The sequence below is a fragment of the Mustela nivalis genome, assembly GCF_964662115.1.
Source record: "Mustela nivalis genome assembly, chromosome: 6".
Classification (NCBI taxonomy): domain Eukaryota; kingdom Metazoa; phylum Chordata; class Mammalia; order Carnivora; family Mustelidae; genus Mustela; species Mustela nivalis.
The window spans coordinates 17,863,857-17,888,756 of record NC_139025.1 but is presented as its reverse complement, the minus strand read 5'-3'; the positions used below and the strand labels follow the sequence as shown (position 1 = coordinate 17,888,756).

General features: G+C 45.3%; 1 protein-coding gene across 1 annotated transcript in view; it reads left to right on the top strand.

Annotated features, from left to right (window-relative positions):
• The window catches only part of POMT2 (protein O-mannosyltransferase 2), a 43,032-nt gene that overhangs the window by 6,465 nt on the left and 11,667 nt on the right, over window positions 1-24,900 (top strand). The window contains exons 2-11 of the mRNA XM_082733635.1: window positions 1,008-1,092; window positions 5,897-6,001; window positions 7,735-7,843; window positions 9,598-9,706; window positions 11,468-11,627; window positions 13,004-13,110; window positions 13,769-13,851; window positions 16,347-16,456; window positions 20,760-20,826; window positions 23,295-23,364. Coding sequence (XP_082589761.1) covers window positions 1,008-1,092; window positions 5,897-6,001; window positions 7,735-7,843; window positions 9,598-9,706; window positions 11,468-11,627; window positions 13,004-13,110; window positions 13,769-13,851; window positions 16,347-16,456; window positions 20,760-20,826; window positions 23,295-23,364 — 1,005 coding nt within the window. The remainder of the gene's footprint in view (window positions 1-1,007; window positions 1,093-5,896; window positions 6,002-7,734; window positions 7,844-9,597; window positions 9,707-11,467; window positions 11,628-13,003; window positions 13,111-13,768; window positions 13,852-16,346; window positions 16,457-20,759; window positions 20,827-23,294; window positions 23,365-24,900) is intronic.

Below are 24,900 nucleotides of genomic sequence, written 5' to 3'. Positions count from 1 at the left end.
AAGGCTCATGACCCCAGGATCAAGAGTTGCATAATCTACCAACTGAGCCAGCCAGATGCCCTAATGTGTCAATGATTTTTTAATCTAAATTTTCTCATTAATTGCTTGAAACTTATAGTCTGTGTGTGTGTGTGTATGTTTAAGTATTTATTTATTTGACAGAGAGAGAGAGAAACAGCCAACCAGAGAGGGAACACAAGCAGAGGGAGTGGGAGAAGGAGAAGCAGGCTTCCCGCAGAACAGGGAGCCTGATGCAGGGCTTGATCCCAGGACCCTGGAATCATGACCCGAGCTGAAGGCAGATGCTTAATGACTGAGCTACCCAAGTGCCCCTACTCTTTGGTTTTTTGGAGGAAACAATCTCCCCACTGAGCCCAAAGCCTGACCTAGGGCTTGATCCCAGGACTCTTGAGATTGTGACCTGAGCTGAAGGCAGACACTTAACCGACTGAGCCACCCAGGTATCCCATAGTCTTTGATTTTTTAAAAAAGATTTTATTTATTTATTCATCAGAGAGAGAGAAAGAGAGAGAGAGTACAAGCAGGCAGAGGGCAGGCCGAGGCAGAGAGAGAAGCAGGCTCCCCGCTGAGCAAGGAGCCTGCTGTGGGACTCGATCCCAGAACCCTGGAATCATGACCTGAGCCGAAGGCAGTGGCCTAACTGACTGAGCTACCCAGGCGCCCTCATAGCCTTTTATTTTAACCATGCTTTATTATGGTTATTTGGATTGCATGATAATTCATTTATTTATTTTTAAGACTTCATTTATTTGAGAGAATGAGAGAGAGAAACAGAGAAAGAGAGAGAGTGTGCGGGCAGAAGTGAGGGGAGGGGCAGGGGGAGAGGAAAAGCCAATTGAAGCAGGGAGTCCTATGTGGGACTGGATCCCAGGACCCCGGGATCATGACCTGTGCAGAAGGCAGACGCTTAATGGACTGAGCCACCAGGCACCCCAGGTTGTATGATAATTTTAAAATTCTCATTTCTCTTTCTGTTTTTCCCTTAGTTGGGATGAGACTCACTTTGGAAAAATGGGAAGCTATTATATCAACCGCACCTTTTTCTTTGATGTGCACCCACCCCTGGGAAAGGTGAGCAATGTGATGACTGACAGCTCTCTTCGAAGGGTTGGAGTGAAATCTCCATTTTGGATTTGAATCTTGGGCTTGTGGAAAGAAATCCCTGACATTCCAGGCCAGCTGCTTCCGTGGAAAGTCTTTGATGTTTTGAGGAGTTCTCTGGGCCCAGAAATGGAGAGGGAGTCCATCAGCCAATGGATTGATATACAAAATATGGCATATCTATATGATGGAATATTATTCAGCCATAAAAGGGGAATGAAATGTTGATACATGCTACAATGTGGCTGAGTCTTGTAAACATAATGCTAAGTGAAAGGTGTTAGACATAAAAGGCCACAATAGTATATGATTCTATTTATATGAAATGTCTAGAATAGGCAAATCCATAGAAGCAGAAACTAGATTAATAGTGTGGCCACGTTCTGGTGGGGAAGGAGGGTTAATGACTGATTGCAAATGGTTAGGGAATTTCTTCTGGGGTGATGAAATGTTCTGGAATTAGGTAGAGGTCATGGTGGCACAACCTTGGGAATATACTAGAAACCACTGAGCTGTACACTTTAAAATGGTGAGTCTTATGGTATATGAATTTCACCTCAGTTCAGAGAAGTAAACAAAGGAGAGAAGGAGTCCGTTGCAGAAAGCAGAGATTGCCGAGAGGAGCTCATTGTCGACAGGGGAGTAAAACTCCCTTTCCTCCCCCACTCCCAGCAGGTACATTGTTTGACCTGTGCCTCTCACATGTTTTACAATTAGAAATCCCACAATGAGAATTCATTTTGCTCCTCTAAAAACAATGACCTCTGAGAAGGCTATGGATCAGCCCTTTCTTCCTAACTGGTGGCTGAGATCTTTAGCACCAAGAGGCAATAATTGGTCCAATACAAAGTGGGGGCATGATCCTGGAGCAGGGAGCACTTGGGGATAAAGGCAGAGGTCATGGGAGGCAGGGGTGGTGATATGGGACAGGTGGGCTTAGGGGTACGAGAGCACTGGGTAGAGACCAGAGGGGGTGGAGAAGGAGGTGGGATAGTGACCTATTTCAAAATTCGCTCTGAGCCCAGAGCTGGAGTGGAAAATATTATGCCTCTTCCTTTCTCCTTTAGAGATAAGATAATAGCAATAAAAATCCGAGCAATTGAAAACTTTGTTCTAGTCACTTTTGGTGTTTATCTTCTCTCTCAGAATAACCTATGAAGTAGGTACTGTTGTATCCCCTATTTTGCCAATGGGGAAACTGGGGCAGAGAGAGGAAAAGAAGTTTGCCATAGGGAAGAAAGCTGGTTAAGTGACAGAGTCAAGTTTCAGGCTGGTTTAACGTCTACTCTCTTAACTGTTAAGCACACTGCTTCATGATACTTGCCTTGTCCCACCACTTAGATGGTATCTGTTAGCTACTGTAGGAATAAGCAATACAATGTGTTGAGTGTTTGCACTGGGCTAGCGGGGGAACCAGCCCCCCTGGTGGAGGAGATTTCTTTTTTTCCCCCTAGGGAACCCAGCCCAGTCTTTCAGGTGCCGACTTCCTGTCTGTGTTTGGAGTCCCCTAGTGCTCAGCACGGTGAAGACATGCCCGTGGAACACTGGCTGATTTGTTTTTACTTAAGCCTCCCATGGCTCACCTCTGGTCCTTGTGGGTAGGGGGAAATGTGAAGCTTCTTTATAAGGCTGCCCCTGGGGATTTTGGTCCGTCTGCCCCCCTAATTTATCTCCTGATGTCCTGTGCTCTACCTGGTTGAAAGAGAGTGAACATAGTAGCTTTCATAGGTTCTAAGGCCAAGCCAGTCAGAGAATCAGAAAGCCCCTTGAAGCTGTGAATGGGAGGTTTTCTCCTGCAGTACTGAGCCTGCTAGCTGTCCCTCCATGCCGGCCCCAGCCCTGGAGGAAATAGAAATGCCTGCATAGAGTGAAACATTTGATTAACACAGAAGGATGTAAAAGGTCAAGATCTACCTCTCCCCACATTTCTATTAGTTTCTTATATAAGTTTTCTTAGAAATTCTTTATGCAGGTTGCCTAGGTGGCTCAGTTGGTTAAGCATCTGCCTTTGGTTGTGATCCCAGGGTCCTGGGATCGAGTCCCACATTGAGCTCTTTGCTCAGCGCAGAGCCTGCTTCTTCCTCTGCCCTCCCCCCACTTGTGCACACTCTCTCCCTGACAAATAAATCAATAAAATCTTTAAAAAAAAGAAATTCTTTTTACTGATACATGAGTATATTTATAGATGTGCACATGAACAACTTATATATACAAATAGGACCAAACTAAAGTTGTTCAGCAAGTTGTATTTTAAACAGGATATATCCCAACTTCTTTCACATTAGCACATAAAAATTCACTCCATTTTAAAAAAATCTATTTTATTGTATTTTTTACTTTTTAAGTCTGCGTATAGTTGACACACGATGTTACATTAATTTTGGGTATACAACGTGGTGATTTGACAAGTTTCTGTGTTATGCTGTGCTCGCCGCCAGTGTAGCCACCATCTGTCCTGTTACATCGCTCCTACGATATCACTGACTGTAGTCCTTCTGCTGTGCTTTTTATTTCCATGACTTACTCATTCCATAAGTGGAAGCCTGTATCTCCTACTCCTGTTCACCCACGTTGCCCATCCCACACTCCTTTCCCTCTAGCAACGACGGTTTGTACTCAGTATTTATAGTTCTGAATCTGTTTTTGTTTATTTATTCATTTCTTAAAGATTCCATTTATGAGTGGAATCGTATAGTGTTTGTCTTTTTTAGTCTGGCTTAGCAGAATACCCTCTAGGTCCATCCATGCTTTTTCAAATGGCATGATCTCATCCTTTTTTATAACTGTGGTACTCTATTCATTTTAATGGCCATGTATTATTCCATTATACAGATGTGCCATAAATTATTTTGCCCATCTTTAATTGGCGGACATTTATGTTAATTCCAGTTTTCCGCCATTACAAAGATTTTGCAATGAACATCCTTGTACATACATCTTTTCATAGTTGTGCAGGTGTATATAAAAGGTTCTTAGCAGCCAAACTAAAAAGAATCAGAGGATACACACGTTTAAATTTGTGTTAGATATTGCTAAGTTTTTCTGCAAAAATATTGTAGTGATATATATTCCCCCCAATAGTGTATGAAGGTTCTTGCTTCTCCCACACCATTGTCAACACTGGTATGATAATACTTTCAGGACTTTGCCAATTTGAGAATAAAATATAGTGTGTCACTGTTTTCATTCGCATGTCTTTATGAGTTGCATTGAATATTTTCTTCATATGTTTATTAGCCATTATTGTTTTGTTTCCTATAGAATTTGCTTTTCTCATTGATTTGAATGAGTTAGTTAGGAAATTAGCTCAGGGCTACTTTTAACCTTGAGGGCACTGAATTTCAGCTGCCTCATAAGGGCTCGGCGGCGTAATGCCCAGCGGAGTGCCAGGTGTTTGACCTATTGCATTGTCTCTGATCCTCACAACCCTACCCTCCCACTGCAAGGGAGATTTTACTACTTGTAGCTCAGACATAGTAGGTATTGTCCGCAATCAGAGAGCTGAGATGCAAACCATCCGTGCATTTCTTCACTATACCAGACCTGCCAAGCAGTCTGGGAATTTATCCCAGCACCAGATGGATTTGTGAATTTGTCTTCTGAGGTCCCAGGTGGGAAGGGGCATGCATTTGATTGTTTCCTGTCAGTTTTTGTTCATCTAGGTATTTGGATGGCTCTGTCTTTTCAATACCTCCTCTTACTTTATGTTAAATAGTTACATTAATTTCTGAGCCCCAGGATTCCTCCCCCCGCCCCCACAACAGGGCTTTATAATCATTTACTGTTGAATTTTGGCCTCTATTTCTTGACATGAAACTATAGAGAATAACCTTCGTTAGAGCTACTTATTGTAAAAAGGGAGCTGGTTCGTGGTCCAGACCCAAGCCGTGTTGCAGGGAGGGGCTTTCTTAATACAGCCAGAATATTCTGTGTCTCTGTGTAGCTTAACTGGAGCACAGGTGTCTGGGCTGGGCAGCCTGGTGTTAAAATTGCTTGGTATTTGCTGACAGTTTTCATGGCTTCGCAGCTTCTGATTGCTTGTGTGGAAAAGAGACTTTTATGCTGTTGGAAGTTGGAAAGTTAGAAAAGAAGAAGCTGATCTTCTTGAACATTTTGAAGGATTCACAAATCTCCGTCTTAGTGTAATAACTGCTTTGTTCTGGTTTGGAATGTGCCAGGGTTGCCCTTCTTTGAAATATTGGAAGTAGGAGAAGCTGGTCTCTGACATTTTGGTATTTTTTTCCGTTGGGACTTTTCTCCTCTGGGGAAATATGTCTGTCTTAGCATCCTTTTAACCTCCTTTCTTCCCTTCTGCCTATTGCTGGTGTGGAACTCCTTGGCCACTTTTCTCCGTCCTCATTCTAACTTGGAATCTCATCTTCCTTTCAGAGGGTCTGTCTCCCAGGAATCAGCCCTGCCTATGGCCTCCCCCATGGGCTGTCATGTTTTATTTCACAGCAAATGAAAGAAAGCTGAATGAGAAAGCCCTTCCTGGCACTGCCCTTCAAATTGTGGGGGTTTCTTCCTAAGCGTTCAATCTGCACTATTCCCAATCTGCACTTAACACAAGAGAGGATTTGTTTTAAGCAAAGGGCTCTTTAGACAAAAGGTTCTTTGCTCTGCAACAGCTGCAGGAGAAAATGTCACATTGGCAACTCCTATGGACAGTTGTCATGGGAATCCAAACTCTGGGGGCAGCTGGAGGGAAGTTCGGGGACAGAGGAATCTTAAAAGTCTCTCCTCATCTTTTTGTTTGTTCTTCTTCTCTCCTCAGATGCTGATAGGTCTTGCTGGCTACCTGAGTGGATATGATGGGACTTTTTTGTTCCAGAAGCCTGGGGACAAGTATGAGCATCACAACTACATGGGAATGAGAGGAGTAAGGCTTCCTGACTTGCTCTAGACTGAACCCTGGGGCCACACCCAGTCAGAACTTACAGTTGGAGCCGTGGAATGGTGGCAGGTGTAGACAAAGGGACTTTGGGTGGCAGTGGGAGGGTCGAAGATTAGACCCCCATCCTGTAGTAGAGATTTTGGTATAGAGATTCAGAACTGTGGTGGATAAGAATGTTAAGGGAGGCCACAGATAATACAGAGATTTCATGGGTAGGAGCAAGCACACAGTCACCTATTGCCCAGCCAATGTGAGGCTTCAGACTTTGGGTTGGAGAACAACCTAGGACCCAGGCAGCCAGGAGGCTCCTGCAGCCCTGACATTGGCCTCAGCACGTTGGCAAGCTGCACGTCATTCCCACAACTGCTGGAGAGTTGCCTGTCTCTGAGGGCTCTTCTTAAGATCTTCTTAAGATCTCCCATACTCCCGACACCAGGTCACTGCTTCTTTCCCCATGAAGGCTTCAGGCCCCCAAAAGGGGTTTTCCAGTCTTTAGAAGAGGCTACATGTTTTTCCCGAGTCATAGCACCCATCTTGAGGAGCATCACCGGGCCTAAGTACCCAACTCTGTGGGGACCCCTTATCTGCAGCTAAATGAAACCTACAAAACCTGACTTCAGATGTGGAGCTCTCAGAACAGGTTGCATTTATTTACAGGCTTTGTTCCTTAAGGAGCTCAAAGCACTTTAGATAAACACTGTGTGCTTATTTGAGCTAATCACTGGGTGATTTGCATGGTCATATTATACTGTATTAAATAAGGATTGCCCTAGCCCTCGAGTTCATATTCTTAAGTGGTTCTGCGTCTTCTTAATGACTTTTGAATATCACATAGCATATGTAGTTGGATAGAGGCCTGACTCACTGTGGACTTGCTGTGGAAATTGAGAAGGCCAGATATGACAGCCTCGTTTCCTTTCACACTAGGACATGCTTTCAGTTGACAAAAAGTGACAACCCAAATGTGAGAATTTCCATTTCCCCGGGCTTGTCTATTTACTCTTGATGGACAGGGTAGGAAGGTAGAGAGAGAGCTGGTGGTTCCAAACAAAACAAAAAAACAATTCTCCAGATACTGAAGTGTCAGATAATTTTTTTTCCAGAATCAAAATGCAACCTGTAGATTAAAGAGTCATTTTCTGGTGTGATTGAAGAAAAGAGCCAAGGGAGAAATAACAGAAATCATAATAGAATTCTCTAGAATATTAAAACAATGTAGAGAGGTCTTTCTCTGCTTGTACTGACAGTTGTGTAGTGGAAGCTCATGTTTATTGAGTACTTTGTGTCTGCTGATAAAACTAGTTCATTTAATCTCCAGATAAAAGTCTCTGAGGCAGGAACTCTAATTTTTCCTATGACACAGATGGGGAGGCTGAGGTTCAGAGATGTACACTTTTAGTCCCAGCTAGCAGTGGATGGGCCAGTCTCACCTCAGAGTCCCCTGTTAAACTGTGTGCCATCCTGTGCACACCTCCCCGGCTGAACTTTGCTGATTTCATGTCAGTGTTCGATGGTGCTCAATGGGCACACACATGTTGCTTGATTTGACGATTCACTGTCACACCACCCCTTTCTTGCTTATAGATATTCCAGGTGATTTCACATCACCAAGTCATGTCTGCCCCAAGATCCTCCATTTTAAACAGTCATTTGTACCAAGTCAGGTAGATCTTTGATGCTTATCTGCCTGTTTGACTGCTTCTCTTTTCCTTCCATAGTTCTGTGCTTTCCTCGGTTCCTTGCTGGTCCCCTTTGCCTACCTCACTGTATTGGAACTGTCCAGGTCCCTCCCGGCAGCGCTGCTCTCCGCTGCCCTCCTCACCTTTGGTAAGTTGTCTGATACCATGATTCTTAGGAGATTGACTGCCACATTATGAGTGGAGGTGGAAATCAATACATTTAAGGATTCTGTCCATGACACAGTACTTAAGTAAATTTAAGATTGGGTAAATGTATTACAAGTCTTCTTTCTTCACCAGTGATTATTACATATAAAAATAGTTGTGTGTAGCACACCTTTATATTACTAAAGGGGAGTGCTCACATACGTAATCCCAAGAATAGATTATCTCCAGGTTATCCACATTTGAATTTGGTGTAGATAAGAAGATAAATGTGTATGTGTGTGTGTGTGTGTGTGTGCGCGCACGCGCGTGTATTTGAAGGATGCTTACAATTCTAATACTGCTTCTCTCAGGTTACTATCAAGATCTCTCAGGTTGCTATAACTTTGCACTCCTTAAACTTAAATTCAGTTGATTCCAACTGAATGCAAGGGCAGGTGTCTCAGAAGTAGCTGGGTGACAGGAAATAACAAAATGGGAACTTTATTTTCTGTGGATAAGTCCCACATGGATAAATGAGCATTGATCTGTAGAAATTGGTTCTGTGCTATTCTGATTTTTATGAAAGTGAATTTATGATCTCATAGAACTTAACATTTAAAGAAGCCCAGGCCAAGTTAGGTGGATATTTCGGGGGTGCTTCTGGCTGTATTTTGACAGGTTGCAAGATTATAGGGCCTCTCTGTAGAGGATTGGTGGCTTTTTCTTTGTGTCTTTAATTTCCCTTCACAGTTATTCATCCTCTGCATTTATTCTTTTTTTTCATCCCACAACTGTTTTTCCAGCATCTCCTCTGTGCCAGGCCACTTTTCTGGGCCCCCGAGGATATGCTGATGAGACACTGTGCTGTCATGGAAATTACCTACTGGTGGGGCAGATGACAGATAAGCAAGTAAATTATAAGTCTGAGATGTAACAATGTAAGCCATAGTGCAATGTAGAAAACAGAGTAGGGTAAAGGAGAGAGTAATGGGGAGGGATTCTCTTGTAGGCAGCAATCTTGAGCGGATTGCTGAGTGAAGCAAAACATTAAGCCATATGCAGAGGTCTGAGTGTTCAGGCAGAGGGAACAGCATGTGTGGTGGTTCTGGTTCAAGGCAGGATTTGGTGGATTCGGGGAACAGCAAGGAGGCCAAGTGTGACCAGATTGGAGTGAATGAGGCAGAGGGTGTTGGGACGGGAGATTGCTTAGGGAGGGAGACCATGCTGGCTTTGGCAGCTGTCATGAGGACCTGGTTAGTCTGAGTGAGCGGCAAGACATTGGAGGCTTCAAGCAGGGGCTTGATGTCATGACATTTTGTTTTAAAAACAATCATTTTGGTGCCTGTGTGGAGAATCATTTGCCGACAGAGACTTCTGTAACATGCTAAGACTCTATCCTAGGTATAGGTAGTTTATGGCTATGTAAGCAGGCTGGCAGAACTCCCTTTTTGATGGTGGAAATGAGGAAGAACCCTTGTCTCGGGACTGCTCCATCTGTTTGAATGACATGGTCCTTTCTTGGATCATGGGCCTGAAAGCCTTGTAAGATAGTTTCCTATCCCTGGGCTTTGGTCAACCCCAAAGCTATGGCCTTCCACCTCCCTGATGACTCAGTGACTCATCTGGTCTTGACTGCGTAAATGCTTACATGCAATTTAGCATAAGGTACGCTATTTCCTATTGTTGGGGTGTTTGGTTCTCAGGGGGGGGTCCATCTCTGATTTCCTTTTTCACTGCTGAGCTCATGTTTTTCAGATACGGGATGCCTCACTCTGTCCCAGTATATCCTCCTTGACCCCATCTTGATGTTCTTCATCATGGCTGCCATGCTGAGCATGGTCAAGTACAACTCCTGTGCTGACAGGTCAGAAACACCATCTTTGTGGGGTGGGCATTGGGGGTCAGAAACTGTGCAGCTCCAGAATTTCTGTAATGACCAGGGACAGGGTGTGTACCTATAGGACTTGTCTTGAAACTGCACTTAAGGCAAGCATAGCATACTTTATTTGTTTATTTTTAGAGAGAGAGCATACGCACATATGCTTGCATGTAGAGCGGGGTGGGGGGCAGAGGGAGAGGAAGAGAGAGAATCCCAAGTAGGCTCCACATTTAGCATGAGGCCAATGAAAAACTCGGTCTCATGACCCTGGGATCATGACCTAAGCCGAAATCTAGAGTTGGATGATTAACCGACTGAGTCACCCAGGCACCCCATAAAAATAGATTTTAATATGTTTTCTAGACATATTTTTATCTTTGTTTTGTGTAAAAATAAGAAAATGTCAATTATCTGTTTTAAGAATATTATAATGGGTGGATTTGGGTACTGGTTTGTGGATGTTATGGAGGAGTCCTAATGCCTTCCCCAACCCCACCATCTTCTAAGCCACCCTTGGCACCAGTGCTGGTTAGGGATCCCAAAATAACTTTTCCCTTCACATTCTCTGTCCTAGAGGGGAGGGAACCAGGACAGAAACCACCTGGGAACTGTTTGTCTCCCTGCCCTCCTCCGTGGTTGCATCCATTCCTGACCCACTGACAGGAAGAATATATATAAAGGTTGGCTTAAGCAGTCCATACCAGTCAAGAGGATCTCTGCAGGCCCTAGTCAGTTCTAAAGCTGTTCTGGAGGGCCTGGTCTTCTTCCAGAATGGTCTTTTTCAGATCATCCTTTTGCCTCTGAGAGAGTAGAGTAGGTCATTCATTCTATCCAAACCAAAAGAGCTGGCTCCGCCTAGGCTTTTCTAGGAGTCAGCTTGGTTTCTCCATGGTCAGACTCATTAGATTAAATTACGCTAGTAAAGCCAGATCCAGTGACTACCATCTCTTTCTGGCTTTGGGTGATTATCTCCTACCACGTTCGCCTCCACCTGCCACTTCTTGAATCCTTACTCTGTGCCAGGTACTGTGCCAGGGACCGGAGGTACATAAGTCTCACGGTTAAGGAGCCTTCACTCTGGCAGAGGAAGCAGCCAGCTAGTGGGAAGTGGCAGCACCGAGCACTGGGTGCTGGAAGTGTAGCAAACCTTGGAACCGACTGCTGGGGTTAGGACGCGCTCTCCCACTTGCTAGCTGTACTGCTGAGCCTCTCTGTAACTCAGTTTCCTCCTCTGGGTGGAGGGGATCATCATAAGACCCACCTCCGCTGAGTTGTAGTGACTGTTAGTTTATATGTGTGAAGTGCTCAGAACAGCGCCTGACACATAGTAAGCAGTACTTGGTGACTTCACAAGGGCCGCAGGTGACCCCAGGCGAGGGCTGGCTGAATCCGGTGGGCCTCTCTGGATTTGCCTTTTCCTCCCACTTGATCGGTCACTACTGAAGAACAAGACTTTTTCTTACTTCGAGCCCTGTACTTAGCCAGGAAAGCTAGAGCCCCAGCCAGAAAAACGTCCTCCTTACTCTCACCCTGCTTCTTGCGGTTTTGGGAGTTTCATAGACCCCATGCTCCTTGGAGCCACACCATGGCCCCTGAGGTTAGGAGCCCTCTAGAAAGACGGCAGTCCCAGCCTATCAGGGTCACAACACCTCTGCCCTTCCCCACTGCTGCTCTTGTTTTTTTGTTTTTTTTTTTTAGTTTGGTTCCTGCTGCCAAACTGAACTCTTGTGTCTTGTTGGTTTTCAGGCCCTTCTCTGCCCCCTGGTGGTTCTGGCTCAGCCTGACTGGCATTAATCTGGCTGGTGCTTTAGGGGTCAAGTTTGTTGGCCTCTTTATCATCCTGCAAGTGGGGTGGAACACCATTTCAGACCTTTGGCACCTGTTTGGAGACCTCAGTCTTTCAGTGGTGAGAACCCAAGTGCTTGTGGAAATGTCTTTGCTCCCTGGTATTGTGCAGCAGAGCCAGTGGCCTTTCTCTGCCTCTGCTGCAGGTGGTAGAGTGGCTGTGTTCTTGGCCTGAGATGGGCTGGATCCAGCCGTTGTCTGTCGGCAGCCTGACAGTAGGAAGTAGGCCATGCTCAGAGGCTAGAGAGGTTTAAAGGGAGAGGATGAACCAACATCCTTGGAATTTTCTTTTAGCATTTGTTTCTGTGATGTTTTTTAAATGCTCTGCAAACTGCCCAGCCAGGGGAGTCTGTCCAGCTGGACTCATGCCAATATATGGAAGATACTTGCTGCTTGGGATCGTGGGTAAAATGGGTAGGATGACTTCATGAACTCACAGTGTTCTTTCTCTGACCCAGGGTCTCCAGATTTGGAGGCAAGTAAGGGCCTTTAGAGTTTATTAAAGTATTATTAACTAAGCTGATTCTGTGCCAGGCACTGGGCAAAGGGCTTCACCCTCACTGTCTCATTTATCTCTCCTAACAGTCCTGTGAGGTAGGTCGTTATGACCTTCTCTTCACAAATGAGGAAGTGCAGACCTAGAGAGGTAATTGTGCGTCCAAGACTGTACAAGTGATAAAGGTGGATGTAGGATTCAGGCTTAGAGGAGGCTGACTCCAGACCATTGTGACTACTTCGCCACAATGCTTTACCATCGCCTCTGAACCAAAACCTTGATAAATTCATTTATTAGCTCAGAAAATACAGACAGACTGCCTTTAAGTCTGAAACATGGAATATGCAGATGAATAAAACAAGGGGCATGCTGGAGTATGCTGGGAATAAAACAAGGGGCATGCTGTCCTCCAGAGACAATGGAGAGAGAGAAATAAGTGAACGGGTGATTACAGTCCAGCCAAAAAGTGCTGTGAGGGCACAGTGGAGGGCGTGAGCCTGGGTCACATGGTCCAGGAAGATTTATTGTGGGGATGCTGAGGCCTGAGCTATAGATCAGGAATACTTATGTGTGTGTCAGATAGGACTGGCGCAGTGCAGGAAGTGTAGGGACCACGCGGGGAGCTCAGCGGAACTGGGAGGCAGAGGGGACTGATGAGTGATGAGGCTGAAGATGCAGGGAAGGTCTGGGGTTCTGGGTGAGGGCCTGCATAGGCAGCAGAGGGCTGGCCCGGGTTCACCCCCTTGCAGGGCCCGGGGTGGGGAGGGGTATTATAGAAAGACTAGGGTTTTCACTTTTTTTGTTGTTGTTGTTGGCTGTTAGTTTTTCAATTTTTTTGTGATTTTGACTCACACATAAAAAGTTACATATAACGCACATATAAGGTACAAAGTAGGATAAGATGCCATGTGCCCAGCACCCCGCACTGGCTGTGTTTGCAGGTGACTGTGGGGAAACACCTGACTGCTCGTGTCCTGTGCCTCATAGTGCTGCCCTTGACTCTCTACACGGCCACTTATGCTGTTCACTTCATGGTGCTGAACAAAAGGTACAGCAGAGCCTTTCCAGCCTCTTGCTTCCCATTTTCCTCTTGCCTCTCAGCCTGCGGGTGGGCTCTGTGATTTGCTGGGTCTGTGGTTGGGATGTTAGAGGGACCTGGTGGGTTTTATCTGTTTGTTTCTTCTATGTTCCATCTTTTGGGTATCCAGAGGGCTCAGAAAAGCCAGAAGGAAGAGGAGAACTTCCTAATAGCCAAACTTCCCCTTATCCCTAAGCAGAGCCCCTGTACTTAACAGGGATGGGCCAGAATAAGGCGTGCAGTTGGAGGAGGGCGATAATCTACAGCTACTGGCTGTAGCTCCCATTTACCAAGTAGCGACCCTGTGTCAGCATCTTGTACATATTCTCTCGCTTCATCATGATCCTTTTTGAGTTCTTTTTTTTTTTTTTTTAAATCCCTAATGTATGAATGAGGAATTAAGGCTAAACAAAGTTAGCTACTGCTGAAAGTCACCTAGCCAGTAAGTGGCTTATTTGAGATCTGGACCCCTGTTACTCCAACTCCACCACTGTGTCTGTCCCATAATACCATGCTGCCACTGTGGTTGTCTTTTTTTTAGATTAGTTGCACAGGGCTCTTCCAGGGTTCCCAGGAAATTAGAACTCCTCTCCAGGAACTCGCCTCTTTTCTGCTCCTTTTCCCACAGCGGTCCTGGCGATGGCTTCTTCAGTTCTGCCTTCCAGGCCCGGCTCTCAGGCAACAACCTTCACAATGCTTCCATCCCTGAACGTGAGTATCTCGGCCTTTATGAAGGTAGAAGGGCAGAAGCCTTTCTGGGTAGGTGAATTAGAAAAGACGACTATGATAGCCTGAGTTAGTGTAGCCTGTAGATGGCAGACTGGGAGCCACATCCAGTTAGATCTGGGGTGGGCACTCAAGAGTGACTTGGGACACAGGAAGGGCAGCCTCGAGCAGCAAGCTCTTCGACTGTACAGAGCGACTTCTCCCTTGTGGCTGTGGAAGCATCCAAGTCAGCTCTGTGGGAAGGCAAGCGGAGAGAATCTGGTGAAAGCACAAGGCGCTGGTGCTGGTGGTCACTTTCCACCATCGCATTCTGTGACGCACATCCAGCCACTTATTCGCAGGTCGTAGTTCAGCACGTTAGCCACACTGGCGGCTGTAGAGGGCCTGCCCTCCAGAGTGGAGAATCCAGTAGCTGTGTGTGTTAAGTACATAAGGGATCGAAGGGTGCAAGAGATCACTTCTGCTAGGGGGTTGGAGGGCATCAGAGCTACATAGAATGAGATGCCGTGGAGTCTGGCCCTGGAAGAATGGGTAGATTTGAACGGACAGAGAGGGAGGAGAGGGCATACAGTGCAGAGGGGACAGCATGATCAAGGCCATGAACAGGGCACAATGTAAGGCACAGATTATCCATAGAAAAGTAGTAGAAGATAAGGCTGGAAGGATAGATTGGGCCCAGATTATAAGGGTTTGAAACGTTTGGGTGAGGTATTTGACTCATTAAATAGACAGTGGAGACGCAGCAGAGGCCTTTGAGCATGAAGGAGGACAAGAAGGCTGTGCTGTAGGGAGGCAACACTAATACGAAGCATAGGACGGCTAGGGAGGGGGCGGGATTGGAGGCGGGGTCCCCTCTGGAAAGCTGTTCTGGGGTCTGGAGCTGGGTATCGTGGTAGGAACCATAGGAGTGGGGCACGTGGGCATGGACAAGGGAGATTGGACATGGAAAGAGAAAAGGAAAGATGTCACTGAGGACTTGAGCCCAGGTAATTGTTTCTTGGAGACACAATGACATCTTCTAGTCTTTCCAGTGCCTTGCACAGTACCTAGGACACAGGGGCCCCGCCAAGACTGTACAGAATGAGAAATAGGGGAAGCAGGTTAAAAAGTTCGTTTAGAAAGACAGATACTGGGTTCCACTGTAGAGAGGCTGATTTGAGATGCGTGGGGAAATCCATGCAACAGGGGTAATGGGCTTGTGGCTGATGCTTTCAGAGGAGGAATCAGCCAGCTAACAGGAAGAGTGATACCGTGGCAGTGGCTGTGATCCGTTAGAAACCTGTCGAAAGAGAATGAGATCTGGGCTGGCCGAAGCCAGGTCACTGGGAGTGCAGGAGGGAGGGAGTTAGGAAAGGATGCTGCAGAGGGCAGTCCTTGAGGGAGCATGGGTTGAGAAGGGGGAACAGAGCATTTCCAGAAGCAAAGATGGTCAGCAGTGTGCGGGGCTACATATGTTGGCCTGGGTGAGAGTGTAGAAGAATGGCGCTGTGGGTGTTGGCAAATGCCTGCCTGCTTGTTGTTTCAAACCTAGCTCACTGTGATCTCTTCCATCAAGCCAGCCTCTTCTTACTCTTTGCATGAGAATTCATCCTACTCTGCTCTGGGCTCCCACCGTGTCACACACCATCACTCCTTTGCTGGGGCACTTGCCCACTGTCCTGTGCTCATCGGTGTGTGCCGTCTTCTTGTCTAAGTCTGGGCTCTCCCAGGGCCATAGCCAGGACCCCTCCAGCTTTGGATCCACTCCGTATTTGATACGATCTGCTGACCAAAGGAACGAACGAAGGAGGACCAGAGTAGTCTATCACTGATGGAGCGAGACGCGTCTCAGTGGACTGGGGAATGCCAGGGCAGCCAGATTACAGGGGACTGAGAAGAGGGACAGTAGGAGGAAAAGAGGCTTCTCAGTTACCCAGGGCCTGCGGGCAGAAGGGATCTTCTTAGTTTATTCCTTTTTTTTTTTTTTAAACTCTGAATTGAAAAAACCAACAAACCCAAACACCATCGAACAGCTACTTTATATGGTATCAGATTGAAAAGACACAAAAGGACTTTGCAAAAGTGAAAATTATCTTAACAGTCTATCATAACTTTATATCTATCTTGAAGAATATGTTAGGTAAGACTTGAAACGCTTCTTCCTTTGTTGTGTTTAATGTATGTATAGACTTTGAAGGATGGGCCTTTTCTAATCTTTTGCTTTTACAAGTAGTGCTTGATAATACCCCTGTTAATATCAGCTTCTTCTGAAGTTCTGAGGAGGAAAGGGAGGTAAGGACACCAGTGAGACCCTGTAGTGAGCTCCCACTTGCGTTGACACCATGGGACTGAGAAGGCACCTGTGTGTCTCACTTTAGGTAGCGCTAGGCCCAGTGTGGTCTGTGAGAGGGTTAGTGAGTCCTGTGGCTTCAGAGGCCCCTTCCAGTCAGGGGCCACTGCTAGCACCATGCCAGCTCACACCCTGTCTTCCTTCCTCCCAGATCTGGCCTATGGCTCCGTGATCACCGTGAAGAACCTGCGGATGGCCATCGGCTATCTCCACTCCCACAGGCACCTCTACCCCGAGGGCATTGGCGCCCGCCAGCAGCAGGTCAGTGAGCCTTTTGTACTTCCTGTACTGTAGCAACACCAAGCTGTTGGCCAGGACGGAGCCTGCCCTTCTCTTTCTTGCCCCCATCCTTTTCCTGCACCATTTTCCCTGCTTGAAACAGTCTTCCTCCCGCGCCCTAATCCTTTTCCTTTGGCTAGCACCAGCTTCTTTAGGCTTCAGAGCAAGTGTTGCCTCCGATTACCATGAGCCACCTCTACTGCTTACTGGGGTAAATGCCTCACATGAGGGGTTTGCCTGGCATGCTTTGTAAGCCTCTGCGCTAACCCTATTCACATTGAACTGTGAATTCAGTTCCTCTTGTCTCTTGCTAGCTCTTGGAAGGCTCACGGTGCCTGGCTTGACATGGATGATGGTCAGGTGTTGTGGTTGTAAACACAGACTTGGAAACCAGACTACATTATCTGGGTTTGAATCCTTTTTGCACCAGAGTTAGACTTTAAACAAGTTACTTGACCTTTTTCTGCTTCATTATCTTCATTTTTAATTAGGGAAAATAAAGAGTGCCTTTCTCCATCATAGGGTCATTGTGCAGATTAAAAGTATGAAGTACATGTGACATGCACCCTGGGGTCTTAGCCATGAGTATTACCTGAGCGAGTGGGCCACACTGTGTCCGTGTCCCTGTCTATGAGTGTCGGGTGTGGCTGTGGCAGATGGTGCCTAAGAGGGAGAGGCAGGATGTTGGAGAGGTTGGGGAGCCAAGTTGTGCAGAGGCCTTCTGTGTTACAGTAGATTTGACTTTGTTCTGTGGACACTGGTGAGGCGCGGAGATTTGTGAAGGCGTGATAAGATGTGATTAGATTTTTAGGTGATGGATTGAAAGGAGGGGCAGATTGAAGGCAAGAAATAAGTTGGGAGGCAATAATCATGACAGAGGATGGTGAATAGAGGCAAAGACCATGAACAGAGGTGGGAATTGATTCAGGAAACACTTCACAGCTCAGTGTCAGGGCCCCATCACTGGCAGCTGTCAGGGATAAGCTGTATCTAGGTCTGTAGGCTGGAGATGAAGGTGTCTGTGGTAATGGTGTTTCACCATAGTCAGAAATGGAGGAGGAGGAATAGCTCTGGAAATGAGAGAGTTTGTTTTGTGTATTTGAGGTTTGGGGCTTGTCTCAGGAAGGAGATCTGTGTGCATAGCATATGGGTATCTGTGACACAGTGGGATGAGTGGCATTGCCCAGGAAGGGTGTGCAGAGGCAGGAGAGGCAGTGAAGGAGCCCTGGGGGGGGGGGCAGCAACACTTAGGCAGTGGTGGAGATGCTCTGAGGGGCGCTGGTAGACGAGGCTGAGAAGGAGGGCGTGAACAGGGGTTGGGAGGAGAGCCCAGGGCAGACAGCATCCCAGGAGGACTGGTGGTCAGCAGTTCAGGTGCTGCAAAGGCCTCAGAGAAGGTGGGGGCTAAGAAAGAGGCCACATTGAATGATAGTAAAGGGGGCCTCGTTGCTAACTGGGACTGCTTCTGAGGAGTGGTGAGGCCCCAGGTCTCAGGAGTAGGGAGCAGGGGAGAGGGGAGGCGCGCAGACTGCAGGAGAGGCTTTTGTGCTAAGAGGCTTGGAGTGATGCTTCTCTTCTGGCAAAATGACTGGTATTTTTACTTGGCAAAAAAGTTTTACTTCCTAAAAATCTTTATTATTATTTCCTTATTTACTAGTTCACCAGGAAGTTGACGCAGAGTGTTGGGTTTTAGTATCAAGCTTCCCATTCTTGATTCTCCTGTTGTCTCTAGCACTTTCGAACCCACTGGAGAGTTTTTAAAACATTCCAGTGCCTGGGTACCAAATAGAAGCTCTGATTCCACTGATCCAGGTGGGGGCCCATGCATTGTGCCTTTCTGTTTTGCTGTGAAATTCTCCAGAAAAGGCTAGTGGATGGCCAGAGCAGAAAACCACAGCTAGCCCTTCCATGGGGAGCTGCAGCTGTCATGGAGAAGCTCAAGTTACAGATGTGGTGGCCAGCATTGTTTACACTGTGCAAAGGGAGAGAAGGACCTTGTTACACTAGTCCTGGTGTTACATACTCACAGTCATGTGTGGAGGTGTGAAGTCATGATAGTGATGTAGAGAGAGCATGTGGGGCCATGGCATGGAAGAGTCTGGTTCTGTCCCAGCTGAATCACACTGAGCCTTTCTTAGCCAGTTTCTTCATCTGCCAAATGGGGAGGTGGACTAAACCACTTCTAGTGGCCCACACTGCCCTGGAGTTTAGTGTCTTGTCAACAACCCTAGGAGTCCATTTTAAAATATTTTTAAAGTATAACATTTATAAAATAAAATAACAAAAAAACCCAAAACCGAAAGCTACATTAATTCCAGAAGATCAGTGTTTACCCACATAGTTTGGCGTACAACATTCTGTTATTATAGGATATGAGTGTTTCTAGGAGACTTTCTGTTGTAAAAAAATCCATTGTAAAAACAAATGTTTCTATGGGAAAAAGAGGCCATGGACTATACTCGTAATAAAGAAGTAATTTTTCTTATATAATTTTAATAGTAAGTTTTGTTTAAAAAAATACACAGAGTACATACACACAAGCAACATAAAATCTTAAGATCCTTTAAGCAAATCTAGGCCGGTGGACTCTCTGTACCTTTGTTTGGGAGTATGAATTTAATTTCTTGATGGCTGCCAAAATGTTTTAGTTTCTCTTTTTTTTTTAGAATTTATTTGATAGAGAGAGATCACAAGTAGGCAGAGAGAGAGGAGGAAGCAGGCTCCCTGCTGAGCAGAGAGCCTCATGCGGGCCTTGATCCTAAGACCCTGAGATCATGATCTGAGCAGAAGGCAGAGGCTTAACCCACTGAGCCACCCAAGCACCCCACCCCTTTTTTTTAAGTTGGCTCCACACTGGGGGAGCTGGGCTCCAGTGTGGGGCTTGAACTCATGACCCTGAGATAGAGACCTGAGCTGAGATCAGGAGTCTGATGCTTAACCAGCTGAGCCATCCACGTGTCTTATACATTCGAAATACCATCATTCCTGACTTTTTTCTGAGAAAGGAAAAGCCACTGAAACAAAGCAGCCATAATACATATATAATTTTTTCCCTAACTGCTGATTCCAAATTCCTTTGCAAGTAAATCAGTAATGTTTTATCCAATTGGAGTCATAAAACTCACTTTGCATATATTTCGATTGTTTCTGGATATTTGTGTTCTTGTTTATGTAATTGGCATAATTGTTATGTGTATAATTTCTATCCTGGGAGCTTTGGAGTTAGCTGCTTGGTTCGATAGGCCGTGGTGACTTTGAGCAAATTACCCATCCTTAGTTTCCTTGTAAGGTGGGGCTAGCTATGGTGCCTAGCAGAGATAGAAGACTTGCCCAGTGCTTAGAGCAGTACCTAGTGAGAAATGGCAGCCCCTTTCAGCATCAGCATTTTATAAACCTTTTCCTATGCTGGTAAAAAATGCTCAGAAACATTTTTTGTGGCTGTGTAATGTTCTGTCCTGCAGACGTATCATCATGTTAGCTATTCCCCTATCACTGATGTTTATTCTGTTTCTGAATTTTTGCTATTAGATTCATCATAGCATGATGGGAATGTTCACATGCACACACACACATTTAATTTTTTAAAAATCGGTGTCTATGAAATGGCTACAGGCTAAACCCTCAGGCTTCTAGGACAAGATATATATGGAGCTATTTAGTTTCATTTGGTCACATTCTAGAAAATATAGCATGAATTTTTCATTTAGAAAATTTGAGGCATGTTCTTAATTACTTCTTAAAATGCACTAAATCAAGGTACCAGCGTGGCTCAGTCAGTTAAGCGTCTGATTCCTGATTTCAGCTCAGGTCATGATCTCAGGGTCCTGAGATTGAGCCCACATCCAGCTCCACGACTGGCTGTGAAGCCAACGTAGCATTCTCTCTCTTCCTCTCCCTATGCCCCACCCCCAGCTCATGCTCTCTATCTCTATCTAAAATAAATAAATACAAAATTTAAAAAATACACTAAATCCTGTTTGTGTGCTGGAGACTATGTTACACAATGTATCATGGTTCCTCCTCTAGGAGGCTAAAACTTTAAAGATAAGATGCAGAAATATACAGAGAAACCGATCAAAAAGGCACTTGAAGGAGAAACCTCTAAATGCAGATGGAAGGAGAGAATCTCAGTAGGGCTACTTTGGAACCCTCCTGGGCAGCATGGCCCCTCAGGTTGGTAGCTGGGGATTCTGAAAGAGGCTTAAGCAATGCTGGTTTGCTCTTGATTGTCCTGTGGCTACGCCGATGTTGATGGTATTCTCTCTCCCACCTGCCCCCAACCCAGGTCACCACATATTTGCACAAGGACTACAACAACCTGTGGATTATCAAGAAACACAACACAAATGCAGGTAATGTAGGAACTGATGTTTCTTGCATTACTGCTTACTCTGAGCCATTTTTAACATTTCTCATGCCTTCAAATGGTACGGAGATGGGCATTCCTGAGCTTTCCTTGGCAGTACCTTTACTGATCTCATTTATCCTTTCAACAGCTACTTATTGAGCATCTACTATCTTCCAAGCACTGTTGTCAATATAGGAGGTAAGAAGTGAGCAAGATCTCACTCTTAAGAGCTGTCATGCTGAAGCCAGAGAGCCCGGCCAAGGCTCAGACTTAGTCTAGACTGGTTACCTAGATGTGCTGCTGGGGGCTAGTTGAGTAGACCCAGCTGAGGGCACATGGTGGCCACTCTCTTTTGTAATGAGAGCACACTAAGCCTTGCAGACCTCAGCATATGGTGCAGCTCAAGTTGTCTTGATTGGATAGAGTACTGCTGCCCTCTGGTCATCCCTGGACTGGACCAGTCAGTTGTAGATCTCAGAGCCTGTGGCTGGGCTTGTCTAGCCTGGTGCTTGGGTCCTCACTCCATACCTGCTGGCCTGCCCCCTGGGTGGCAGGGGCAAAGCTGCTCTGAAGCACATTTAATGGGCTCTTGGGGCTTTATGACATGGGCTATATCCAGATCTTTCTTTGGTCAGGGAGCTAGCTACCTGCCAGCTGTGCTTTCTGTATCTATAGCTGAGAAGAAAACAAAGGGCATCTTCTGCTCACGTCTGAGCCCCTGCTGATTGTGTCAGAGGCTTTCTCTGTGACTCCTCAGTAAACCCCGCCTGGCTCTCCACCTTTCTGGAGTCAGCGGCTCCTGAGCTTTGGTGTGGCAGTAGGTGGCTGTTCACCTAAATTCACCCTTTTTGTTCCTTTCCTCACCTCGTATTGCTGCAGTCTTGTGACAATATTGATTGTTTTCATCCAGGACAAACGTAAGCGGCCTATTGCAAGGAGGGGTTATGAGGCAAGACTGCTTTACGTCTAAAGTTATGTGGGCATCGACCAAATCTTGGAACATCTCTGATCTGTTATTCGATGTGGCTTCTAGCTTAAGGTGGTTGCATTTCCGCCAGGGAACTAAGGTGTGTGAAGGCAGAGAGCTGCAAGCACTTAGGGAAGTGGGAACCATTCAAATTAAGGTCTTTTTTTATGTATTTCTAGGAATTTATCCATTTCTTCTAGATTGTTCAATATGTTGGCATATAGCTTTTCATAATATTGTCTTATGATTGATTGTATTTCTATAGTGTTGGTTGTTCCTTCTCCTTTCTCATTTGTGATTTTATTTATTTAGGTCTTTGTGTTCTTGATGGCTAAAAATGCCCCTCCCGCCACATCCTTGTAAAATGAAACTTGCCTCCCATTGACTTATTTGATTTGTCGCCTTTGCTGATTAATCTTTTTCGGAGACCTTAGGGTCCATGTAGGAATGGGCATCCCTACACTTAAGTTTTCTTTTTTTTTTTTTTTTTTTTTTTTTTTTTAAGATTTTATTTATTTATTTGACAGAGAGAGATCACAAGTAGATGAAGAGGCAGGCAGAGAGAGAGGGAGGAGGAAGCAGGCTCCCTGCTGAGCAGAGAGCCCGATGCGGGACTCTATCCCAGGACCCTGAGATCATGACCTGAGCCGAAGGCAGAGGCTTAACCCACTGAACCACCCAGGTGCCCTACACTTGAGTTTTCGAATTCTCTTAAAAACTAGTGATTTGTTCTGGCACATTTCTCTTTCCTGACCTTGAGTGTTAGTGTCTCACTGTTTGGGAAGAAGTTTGCAAGGATCTTTTTTGTGTTGCTGGTTACTACAACTACTCCTTTTCCATTGTCATTGTCTTGCTAGACCTGATCTGACTTGGTTTCTAGATGATGTGGTCCCTTTCTTTTGTTACCTTATCATTTTCTTTACCTCACGCTTAGCAAGTTTATTGTCAGAGACAAGATAATAACAGACAAAATTTTCAGGGCTTAACATTGGACTCTGAGGAGAGCGAGGCATATGGTCATTTACATGGAAGACTGTTTTTACTACTAAAAGGAAAATCTTATTATTTGACTTCCCAGCTTAAAAACCCTTCTATGGAGGCTTCGGGGCCTGTCAGACAAAGACCACATTTCCTAGCCTGGCTTGTACTGTGTGGCCTTACTTGTTCACATCATCAATTCCCACAGTCTTTCCCATTCCTCTCCCCGACATGCTTCCCACTTATAGGAAACCGTTCGCTATTGGTGAGATGTGTTTTGCTCTTTCATACATCTGGCCCCACTTGTTGACCTGACAATATTCTCCCCTCCTTAAAGAGCTTTTCAAGCATATCTCTGAGCCACCCTTCCTTGAGACAGGGAGTGGCCCTTTCTCTTTGTCCTCCCAGCACTCTGTACCTCTAGGGTCTATGATATTATACTGTAACTCTTTACTTGCAGGCCCTCATTTCATACTAGCCTAATGAGTGAATGACTTCAGATATCAATGCTGGTTTCTTCTTGGCAGATCCCCTAGACCCTTCATTCCCAGTGGAGTTTGTAAGACATGGAGACATCATTCGGCTAGAACACAAAGAGTAAGTAAATTGGCTCTCTGGGATGAGTGAGTGGTATGGGCACCAAAGGTAAGGAGTTCTTCTAAGCTGGAAGGAAACAGAAGTCCGATTTGGATGAGGCTCTAGTAAATGGAACAAGGCTGCTGTGCTAGAATGGGAAAGCCATTTTATGAAAACCCAGACTTCTTTTATGAAGTCTGGTGAAATAAGCAGGCCAATTTTGTCTGCCTGATTTGGCTTTGGGAGCTTTGAACTTTGAAGATACCGTTCAGTTTCCCTTTTTCCAGGGGAGGGAAAAAAGTATCTGAGTTACCCAATGCTTCTTCTCAAGTGGCTACCTTTAGGAAGATGTAGAAGTCTGTTTCTGAGAATATGGCAAGCTGGTTTATTTAAGCAATATTCTCACTGAAAATGACTAAAAATGCTGGAATAACATGAAAGCGTCCTAAAGCATCAAAGAGCTGACAAGGCAATAGGGAGTTACCAGGACAAAATCTAAGTGGAAGTGGGGTGTGGAGATTCCAGAGAAATGAGTGGGATGCTGCAGCCATCTCTGCCTTGATCCTGCAATCTTGAGTTTCGATCTTTGGTTTTGACTGCCCCTTGAGAGAGAGAGTTGTAAATTCAAAGCTGTAGGCTCACCCAAAGTGGTAAATGTATTAAATGATCCTTCCCCCAAACTTGAAACCACAAAGGGCTAGAGCAGGGGGAGCAGGGGTTGTGGAGGGGCTATTTCTGGTTCCTGAAAAGTTGTATCTACCAATTGATCCTCATATGGATTTGTGGCCCAAATTAATTTCATCTGGATGGTCTGAAAATCTTTAGGCCATGAATTACAATGAATATAATCCTAGACTGGTAATATTTCCTAGGTGCCTGGCTAAAAGCAGATGTAAATCCTCTTTTGGGAAAGAGATTGCCCTCCATTACCATAAATAGTTTTTCAGTGATGATGAATAGTACATAGTAAAAAATAACTAAGCACACAAGGAAATAGGGCACCATGTGCAGGAGCGAATAGGAATGATAGATAGCAGAAGCAGCAAAATATTGTATAGTAGGATCATTCAGTATGGAGTATTTTAAAAATCAGGGATTATATATAGAGAAAAGCTATGCTCTGTGTGTGTGTGTGTATGTGTACATATATATATATATATATATATACACACTGTATATATATAGAGAGAAAACCTTTTTCCTACTATGATTGTGAATACTTTTTAGTTTTGTTTGTTTGTTTGTTTTGTTTTTGTTTTTTTATTTGACAGAGATCACAAGTAGGCAGAGAGGCAGGCAGAGAGAGAGGAGGAAGCAGGCTTCCCGCTGAGCAGAGATCCCAGGACTCTGGGATCATGACCTGAGCTGAAGGCAGAGGCTTTAACCCACTGAGCCCCCCAGGCACCCTTTACTTTTACTTTTTTTTTTAAAGATTTACTTTAAATCGTTACTTTTTTTTTTTTTAAAGATTTTATTTATTTATTTGACAGAGAGAGATCACAAGTGGGCAGAGAGGCAGGCAGAGAGAGGGAGGAAGCAGGTTCCCTGCTGAGCGGA